This window comes from Vigna unguiculata, chromosome 1 (assembly GCF_037176805.1).
Source record: "Vigna unguiculata cultivar grain cowpea cultivar isolate G323 ecotype 2 chromosome 1, ASM3717680v1, whole genome shotgun sequence".
Classification (NCBI taxonomy): domain Eukaryota; kingdom Viridiplantae; phylum Streptophyta; class Magnoliopsida; order Fabales; family Fabaceae; genus Vigna; species Vigna unguiculata.
In genome coordinates, this window is record NC_140792.1 from 5,836,832 (window position 1) to 5,847,500 (window position 10,669).

The 10,669-nt window shown below is 28.8% G+C and overlaps 1 protein-coding gene across 3 annotated transcripts; it reads left to right on the plus strand.

The window, feature by feature from the left end:
• The first annotated feature begins 3,098 nt into the window (after nt 1–3,098).
• Nucleotides 3,099–8,013, plus strand: LOC114165340 (protein N-terminal asparagine amidohydrolase family protein). Of its 3 annotated transcripts, none has more exons than XM_028049988.2 (9): nt 3,099–3,312; nt 4,539–4,715; nt 5,204–5,268; nt 5,373–5,472; nt 5,593–5,631; nt 5,729–5,920; nt 6,251–6,429; nt 6,717–6,836; nt 7,497–8,013. In XM_028049988.2, the coding sequence occupies exons 1-9, from the start codon at nt 3,253–3,255 to the stop codon at nt 7,600–7,602; spliced, it is 1,038 nt and encodes a 345-aa protein (XP_027905789.1). In that variant the 5' UTR covers nt 3,099–3,252; the 3' UTR covers nt 7,603–8,013. The 3 variants fall into 3 exon arrangements, with proteins under 3 accessions (XP_027905789.1, XP_027905792.1, XP_085525770.1); XM_028049991.2 differs by having other exon boundaries at nt 5,732–5,920; XM_085669644.1 differs by having other exon boundaries at nt 7,425–7,561.
• The last annotated feature ends 2,656 nt before the right edge of the window (nt 8,014–10,669 follow it).

The following is a 10,669-nucleotide window of genomic DNA, read 5'->3' on the forward strand; positions in this document are numbered from 1 at the left end:
CATTTCAAATTTTGACAACGCCACATTGGCTATTTTCTCAATGTTCATTCTATCACAGACTAAAAACCACTACCAACTAGAATCTGACTACCAATCAACCATTGAAATAAAAATTCCATACATTATCATATCTTACTTAATTCAATTAGAAATACATCAAATACTTCAAATTTTAAACAAGAATTAACATGTAACCCACAATTCAATCAGAGATTAAAGTCACGATACAAAACCTAGCTTCCCTCACTTGTGACCCAACTCAATCGCTCTGAAAACACCAAAACGTCTCTAACTCTACAGATGTTTTATCTACATACAGAAATATCACAAGAATGATCAAAACTTACCATTATGATTACTGATCAACAAAGACTTGTTAGAAGACTAAAATGACACATACAAACGGAAGAAAGCTCACATGTAAAAGAAAAATATATTGGAATCAAGAAAAGAGCAAAAAACCAACTTACTTAAACAAAGAAACTAGTCGATCCAAATTGAAGAACTCACTGCGAGGATCACCCCTACAATATCGGATCTTTAATTAAACGAACGAGAGGTGAGAACTCCTATAGAGAAGGTAGAGAACTCTAGAAAAGTGATTTGTAGAGAAATAATGTGTTTTAGAATAATGAAACTCATTTATAAAACTTCCTATTTAAACCCTTTTTAATATTAAATAACTAAAATAACTAAGTCTCACTATTTTTAAATCACTATCAATTCTAAAAGACCATTTTCTAGTTTCTCACATATTTGCTTACATTACTTTTATAAATAATTGAAGAAGTATCATGTAGTAATTAATTTTCTTGTTGTACTATTTGTTATCCATTGAAACCATAAGTTTCAAACATTTTAATGAAATAATCTCTACTTTTACTTGTATCTTCCGTATAAAGATTTAAAGATTTATGAAAAGAAATATATTTGTAATTAAGAGTAAAATTGAAATTTTATTTCTTGACAAATTTTGTCAATAATAAATTTTTAAAATATAAAAAATAGACATATATCATCTTTATTTAGAAAAAGAGACCTTTTGCACTCTTTTATAATATGTTAGAAAGTTTAACTTTTTAACTCGGGTCATGGCATCAGAAAATTAGTAAAATTTTGGTTTTCTAGAATTGAATTGTGATATGCTTTTTGTGAAAAATAGAAAAAAAAAACTATAACTTAAAGAATAAATCATAAAAGTTAAAATAAATAATAATATTTTGTTTTTAAGTTTTCAAATAATAAAATAAACTTTGAAGATTTAGAAAATTATTTAATAATAAAACTATTCGAATATTTTATTATTAAATAATTAAATTATAAAAAATTTGATTAAAACCAATTTTATTTTATAAAAATCTTCACCTATGTAGGAACCTTTCTCTAAACCTCATCTACCTTTTCTATAAGTGTCTAATAATTCATCTCATCTCTTTGAAGATCCAAGTTTACTTTAGGATTCTTATTGTTAAGGGCAACAAATTTGCTTTTTTCATTAAATTGTATAGTTTTGTCCTTTTTTTTATTAAATTTCTGGAATTTGATTAAGGTTTTTTTATCAAAATTGAAGTTGTGAATACGAATGTTTGTTTTGCTTTATTAGTGTAATTGACATAATTCTAGTGTCAATTTTGATGAAAAAATCTTGCTCCGCTTTAAGAAAATTAATGAAAAAGATCAAATTGTATCAATTCAAAAATCGGAACTAAATTAAAAATAAAAAACACTAAAGGACCAACTTAACATTTTTAGACGAAAATATGAATCAAAAGAGTAATTCAACCAAAATTCACTTTCAAAATATTGACCAAAGATCCACCATTGCATAACCACACACCATTGGACTTTTCATCCAAACAACATATATACAACATATATATATATATATATATATATATATATATATATGACATGCAACCTTTATCAAAAAGTACGATGACTTTCATACCCTGAAAATATATCGATGAAAGAGACTTTAAAAGATTTAGACAAATATTACCATATATCTGTTTAATTTCATTTTTATTCATGTCTAGTTAGTTAATTGTATTTCCTTTCCAAAAATTATTATCACTTTCCATTTCCTTTTTAAATATATTTTCGGTTATCTAAAAATAATTTCTTTCTTGACTTTCAAATTCATTCCACTATTATTTACTCTACTTTTTTTTTTTATTCTAATATGTTTTACATTATATTACAAAATATATATATATATATATATATATATATATATATATAATCACTAAAAAAGTTAATTGCATAATCCAACACAAATAATTCAATTCTTCACATTAAAATTATTAAATACAATAACAATAAATATTTAAAAATTATATCTTCACATTTAAATAATTAAATAAATTCAACTCCATTTCAAATATCTTATTTATAATAAATAAAACGAATTATATTTTTCTTCAAAAAAATATTACAACATACAATTAATTTTGTGATCATTATTACTTCATTTATTTTCAAATTATTTCATCTACTTAAAATTATTCTTTAACTATAAAATTTAATTCAAATCAAATATCTTAAATCATCTTATTCTTTATTCTTATTTTACTATTATCTATTAATAACTTTTTAAATAAAAAAATAAAAAAAAATTATTTAAAATATCTTAAGTTACTATATTTTTTATTTTCTTCTAAAATAAAATTTTTTAAATAAATTTCTATACTTTTTCTATTTTTAAAATTTTATAAATTTCAATTAAAAAATTCTATATTTTCCTATATTTTTAAATTTTTTCTAAATAATTTTTTTTAATAAATTTTAATACTTTTTTCTATTTTATGAATTTTATAAATTTCTCTTAAAAATTTTGATATTTTTTATGTTTTTATGTTTTAATATTTCTACAGTTTTAAATATTTTTTTTTATGTTTTATAAAAAAAAATTATACATTTTCGGAAAAAAAAAAACTACATATATAGGAGAAGAGTCTAGTTAAATAAATAAAATGCACGTGAGTCTTTTAATTGTGATTTAAATCACTTTTCGTAAAGAAAAAAGATAAATTTCAAAATTAGAGTATTAAAATAAGGCATTAAAAAAAACTATAACAAATTAGACAAACATGAAATGAACAAATGTTATGCATCATCCTAAGTTTTATTCCAAACAAACAAAGAAACAAAGATTGACCCTGTGAGTACAACAACAGCTGCATCAGCTTGTTTTGAACGCCAACCAAAGCTCACTTTCTTTTGTTACTTCTTTCGCATCAATACCCAGACGCCATGATATTCGTTGATGGCAATTCGTTCTCTACTCCTTCATCCTCACCATCTCAACCTGAGGTCCCTCTTTCTTCTTCTCTTTCTCTCACCCGTTTCCCTTTTCGTGATAACGAAGTGAAAAAAAAAAAAAAACATTACTAATATTTTTACTAATTGGTGGAATTCTTTGTTGGGCATGCTTTGTTTGGTATTCTCATTCTTGTTGAATTATTCTTCTGATAAAGTTTACTTGTTTTAGAAGGAGCACAATCATAGAAGAAAACTTGGGAAGTGTGAGTGAGATCCATTTTTTTAAGAAGTTTTCCGAGTCATGTCAGTTTTAGGTTTCGATGATCTAGTTTTGTAATTTAGAGTCATTCTCGTTTTTTTAAAGTTTTAGTTTTTAAATTTGAAGTCCAAAGCACACAATTCAGTCACGATTTGTGATTCGGAGTTAATTGGGTGAGATGGAGGTGGCCATAGTGGGGGATGGGTCTTTTTCAGATTGATAAAGTAGGTTGAATGGTTTACCCCTAAAGACCGAAAATCAAAGCTACCTTTTAGTTCAAAGAATTGAATTAAAAGTGTTTCAAATTTGCATCAAAAAGGCAAAAAACTGAAAACTTATTACATCCCTGGATTGGCCTTAGCTTAATCTTCTTTAGCAATTGTCTGCGTTGTTTACTGGACTGGACAACTGGGTTAAGTTTGTGGCTTTTCTTTAAATGATATTTGGACCACTGATATTTTATTTAATAGTATGATTCATTCATTAGTTTTTCTGAGAACAGAATCTAAGATGGAAAATTGATGCCATCTAAGATGAAGAAAACTGAAGGCATGGTGATAGATAAACCAGGGCAAGCTAAAGCTATCAAAAAATAAAAACAGGATAAAATTGTATTTCATTTGTGTCCTACACTTGTACAAGCCTGATTGTGCTGGATGAAGACCTTTAGCCAAGAGGGCTTTTTGAAATTCATCTGGGCCTTTCCACCTCCTCATTGGGCTTGCTAACACATGTACTGTTGTACATAACAATTTTGTTTGCATAGACTTATTACTTGACCTTCTACACTTAGGACCTCTTGTATACAAATTGCCATGTTCTTCACTAAATAAATGATGGTAACTTACACCTCAAAGGCAAAGAATAATAGAAAGCGTGTAATGATATATATAGCTTATTATTTGTTAGGCTATTGCTTGCATGATTGGAAGTTACTAGGTTTGTGATGCAAGTATAAATATGATTTTAGTATCATTTCATCACCATGTGAAGATCTGCATTTTGTGCTTATGAACAGGGAGATGACATTCTACTTGCTTTGCTGGAAAATCCCAATCTGATATCAGCCACAAGTTCTTTTAAGGCTAACTCGGAGAGGAAGTTCTTAGCATCTGATGAGTCTGGTTCAGAGAGATCAAAGTGGGTTTATATATTCCAGAAAGAATATGCTACAGTTGACCCTGCCCTCGTTGATGTAACTTTTTAACCGTCTGTAATGTCATTAAGATGTTATATATTACATGAAATGCAACCATTTCCCGTTTACTTTAGTAACGTGTAAATATATATATGCATATATATATATATATATATATATATATATATATGTATATATATGCACACACACATACACATATATATATATATATATATATATATATATATATATGTATATATATGCACACACACATACACATATATATATATATATATATATATATATGTATGTATATTTCAATTACTATGTGACTTCTGCTAATTCGCCTTCAATTGAATCTGTTATATGACATGGCAGATTATTTTCCGCCATTTTTTGTGATCTTTGATTACACTGAATAATCTGAGGAATCGGCAAATCTGCCTGTATGATTGGCAATTTATATTTCAAATCATTTTAAACAATTTTACTACTCTATTTTAAGAATGTTATTCATGTGCTTCATTTTCCTCGCATATCACTAGTTTGTTGGCACTGATGAAGCAACAACGTGTGTTGGCCTTGTTATTCGGAACCAAAAAAATGGAATGTAAGGACTGGGAATTTGTGGCTAGATTACTGTATATTAAGTTTCACAAATATTCCTTCTACCAGTTGTTCAATTTGTTTTTTTTTTTATTTCTTTTAATGCAGGACATCAGTTGCTCATATGGATTCGCCAAATATTGTAGAAATGGGCCTTTCCCAAATGTTATCATCACTTGTTGCAAACAGTTTGGAGACCGAGTTCGATGTGCTTTTCCTTCTCTTTATCTCTGCATTCTATAGTGGCTTTATGTCATCAATATGTTCAATGACTTCTTTTTGACTTAGATTATCTTCTGAAATAAAAGTTGCTTTGTCCCAACTGCAGGTGCATCTCATAGGGGGGTTTGAAGAAGTGTCACTGCAAGTCTGACCAGGGTCTTCTGCTTTGTTTGTGAATTTTCAATTTCTAGTTTCCACTCAGACAGTATAATTGTAGTTGGATCGGTTGAACTTTTGTGCAGCAGGCAAATGGTAGCGCAATATCAGAAAGCCCAGCATATTTGGATGGTTATTCCTTTCCTTTGTGTTCAAAGATTGTTCATACTCTATGGTCAAGACATGAGAAGTTTCACCTCCGAACGTTATGTGTTCTTGGGCATAATACCAGAAGAGATTCTGATGGAAACACATACCCCTTTTTCAATGGATTTGCGGTCAGCTTCTGCTTTAAACTTTTGTCATTACGTCTAGTTCATTTGCAGTATGTGATAAACCTTACTTGCCATCATTATAAAAACATATTTACTTTGTTAGAGAATTCTAGGTTCGGGGTCATAGAAGAAAGAAAAGAGATATAGATGGTGCTAAATGACCCTTATTAAATAAGAAACCACTACTTAAATCACTTTCTTAACTAACTAATTGATTTTTTAATATATTCTAAAGATATTGTAAAAGGTGTTGTACTCTTTTTTAGTGAATAATTACACATATGTTCAAACTTTTGAATGGGATCTTTGAGTTCTTCCATTCTATGCTTTCAGGTGGAGACTGCATCTGGTATAGTCATCCCAGCTATTTTTGATGGAACTTCAAGATGTCCAGATGAGATTGTCAGAAGAATACGAGTATCTGTTTCTTATGAAGATGCCAATTGGAATGAAAAGTTACTAGAAACATATGATTGTGGCTCTGACTGTTTCAAAATTGCTCCTTGTCGCTGGTAACAAATGAAATTTCTTGAATTCATTTTCAAATCTTGCATGTGGAAAATACTTGTGAAACCAATGCAGAGATAAAATAGTATAGGAAGAAATCCTGCAAAGTGAGCATTTATTAACGTATATAGAAAAATAAATTGTCCAAGGTCATTCTTGATGGTTAAAAAATCGTTTTCTTAGTGGGAAGTAATGGATTAAATATTTTCTCTGGTTTGATCTGATATTGATTTCCAAAATCCTTTCTCTTCAATTCTGATACACTTATGCTTCCTGGTCTCTTCTTATCTAGGACTCTTCGTCAATATCATATTGCTTTATCACTTCTGAATTGTTCTGATTCGGAAATTCTTTCAACGTGTTCAACTTCACCTACTGCTGAGGCGCCAGATTTTGTGGATAATTTAAGAAGGTAAAACCTATGGTTGATTCTTATTTTATATATTTCAAGCTATCATCTTATTTCAAAATTCATCATTGTCTGAAATGATGGGGACATATTATTAAAAAGAATCCTATGGTTAATAATATTCTTGATAATTCAGTTTTTAACCTAGTTCAGTGGCATCATCCAATCAATATAGGCAACCTCACCTAGTCGGATGAAAATATTGTCGTTGTTGTCTTCAGATGATGGATTTAACAGTTTTTTTGAATCATAGTTGTTCTTGAAAGATTTTATTTAATGTATACTTAAATGAACAGTCTAATTTACATTTTATTTTTTTCTGATAAAAGAAATAAAAAAGAATCTTGTTGCTGCAACTGGAAAGCTTCATCATTACCATTAATTTCAACTGTAAAACTTCAAAAGCTTTCATTCATTGCCTTGGTTAATCTTTATCTGTCTTCGGAGATGCTGAAATTGAAACTTTTGGCTCTAATTCTCTTCTCTAATGTATTCTCTTCTGTGCAAGAGTTTTTATAAGATTGTGCTTATCTGCACTTTTCTATGCAAATATATTCAAATTATTAGATTCATATTTAAATCTATGTGCAGCCTATTATTTCCCAGACTTTTTTCAATACTTGCATAAACATCACGAGATAATAGTAATAATCACATATTCAGGCAGTGGACTTATTTGATCGAGCATCCACACTGGACAGAAACCTTTCCTACGAAGCAGGCTCGCACTTTTGCTAGAAGTTCTGATGGAAAATGGATAAGGTGCTAATCCTTTTCAATAATTGGATTAGCTTGTCATAACGTTTTATTTGTCATTCATGGAAGTTATCGAATTGCAGACAAGAGGTTTATGGTGTCTTAGTTTAGTTTTAAAATAGTATAGTATGTGAAATTAGCATTGTTTCGAGAAGAAGTTCTGCTAAGGAGAACATTAGGAATCTGATTTTTCCTGAAGTTCCTAGAAACTGATAAGTGGAACAAAAATGAGGTAAAGATTAGCCATTATTTGTGAAGCTCTATCATAAGCTTAGGATATGGTAAAAAAAACATGTTCTTTAATACATTATTTCAAACACCGTTTTCTATTGATTGAAATTATTAGGACTTAAAATACTACGAGGTCCTCACTTTCTTCTGAATGTAATGCAGCTAATGAATGTGTTGAAAATTGTGTTTCAAAGATTATGTTATCATTCTGAATGTGTAATTGTTGCAAGAGAATAGCATTTGGCTTCAGCACCAGATCTAGTATCTATATTTTTACTTATCCATGAGAGCAGGTTCCCCTCAAATGAGAACATAATCAAAAGTATATTAAATTAACAATTCATGCATTCTTGATGTATTGAAGAATGCAGATGGCAATATCCAAATCACTATCACAAGGAGAAATTGAGGAATTAATTTATCACACTGATTACAAATGTGATGCTTGGCCTAGTAATAGAGATATTTCAGTCTTCACACAAGTTCTCTATTTACCCCCAAAGAGTTTGAGATTAGGATCATAGAAGTGTCACTAGGGTAGCAATCAAGCGTGTTAATCTCAAGTTTATCTAAATCGTACTTTATCCATGAAATGACTACCAAAGAAGGATTGAACAATATCAACGGCCAAGAAATATGTGAGCTGCCCTAAGTCTTTTCATTCGAAATTGATTGTGGATAGCAAATTTGAGCAAAAATCATTACTAATCATGACCATGGTTTCAACATTAGACATAAGATAAATGCAAAGGCCAAATGGAGATTTAAAAGAAAACATAGTGACCAGTACCAATCACATGAACAAAGAAATGAGGGGTTTCTCCCTGTACCTTCAAACATTTCATACCACAAAAAAAAAATTTAAATTCTCATTTGTTCCTCAGAAATTTAAATTCTCATTTGTTCCTCAGATAGAAGTAACTACATTTTTACTCTCAGTAACTCATTCAATCGACATGCTGTACATTTTGTTGTATGAATGTTGACGTCCAGTATTTTTTTTTTATATATTTTTTTTACAAATATCGATATATATTTTTTCTTTTAATTTTTATTATTTCTTTTGTCAGAAAATTAAATTTTTTAATTTAATTTATTTCAAAATATTATTTATTTTTGATATATTGTATAAAAATGAATTAGACATATTTATATAAATATATATTAATATTTTATCTTATTACTAAAATATATATTAAAAAAATAAAAAATAAATTTAAGGAAATTAAAAATAAAAAATGTGAATAAAATATGAAAATAAATTAAAAGATAAAATAAAAAAATAGAAAAAACGAAAAAAAAGTTTATATATACATATATATATATATATATATATATATAAACAGATTTCAAATCCGTTTTTATATACACATATGTTGACATCAGGTAATTAAAAAAAATTAAAGTTTCGGAAAAGAATTAAATTTTTGAATGTCAGCATCTATAGAATAAAATAGAACATTGGATATTGAAATCCGTAAATGAAAAAAAAATCATAATATTGGTTGTTGAGATTTGATATATAGAAAGAAAAATTAAAAATAAAATACTGAATAGTGACATCCGTAGAAAAAAATGTATTGAATGTCGACGTCCGTTAAATAAAAAAATTTCAAAGTGGATGGGCTAGAAAGAGAAAAGTAAAATTATAATTTAAAATTTTTTGGAGGTACAAAATAAATATTTGGAGGTGCATGGAAAAATACCAGAAATGAGCTTATTTGGGCCACATGAAAAAAATATATGTACCCATGATAAAGACCATAGATCTAAGGACATTTCTTCCCACGCCTCCACAATGTTTTCCTGCACCTCCATACATTTTAAAATTTCAACCCTTTTCTTATTTTAAATTCCGGATTACATATTTAAGAAATGTTACTTCCTGCACCTCATTTTTTCTTCATGTACCCCTATCATTTTAAATCTCCATTCTACCCTTTTGACCTAATAATATATGTTGACTTTGGTCATATATCTGGTTGGTTGAATGAATAGACTACAGGAAGAAGAAGAAGATGGAACGGAGATAAAGGTGGAGGAGGTGGAGGTAGAAAAAAGTAGGGTTAGTCCGTCTTATATGAATTATGACTATTGGTCCGTTTTTGTTTAATAGGTCAGTCCAGTTCAGTCCATTTTTTGACGGATCACGTACAGGTCGGCAAAAGAAAAAAGTCTGGAGGTGTGGTGGTGAGAGAGAAAAGAAGAAGATGAGGGCAAATTTATTTTTTTACTTTAGTCACGGAAGTACAGCGAGAAAACATGGAGGTACATGAGTAAAACTGTAGATCTGAGTGTAGAATTTTGAATTCATCAAGTTTACCTCACATGCCAACTTGGATATATAACTCTTTGCACATGTATGATATTTTTTCTTCTTGCACCTTCGTGTATTTCTTCACCCCCACATAGAAATATTTAACTTTTGCGTTTTTTAAATTTTATAATCAGGAAGTAAAAAATATTTTCGAATTATACAATTTAAAATTTTTTTTTATCTTAAAAAAAAACTTCTAGATTGCTAAATTAAAAAAGGGTAAAATATTTTATTTTCTTTTTTATTTCTATTAAGATGCATGAATAGGAAAACAAGTTCACATGACATGCTAATAAGGAAATAATTTCTTACAACCTGGTGTGTTGTTATTATATATAGAGATAACATAGAAAATTCGTCCCGTGGGTATTGCCCGAATCTGTCTCTGTTTTGATAGAGAATCTCCACATTGACTGGGTATGGGTATGGGTATGAGAAATCTCCGACTTTTTCAACTGGACATGGGGATAAATATGGGGATGTACATATCCCGCCATAATATCCGTCCCCACCACATCTTCATCCTCATTTA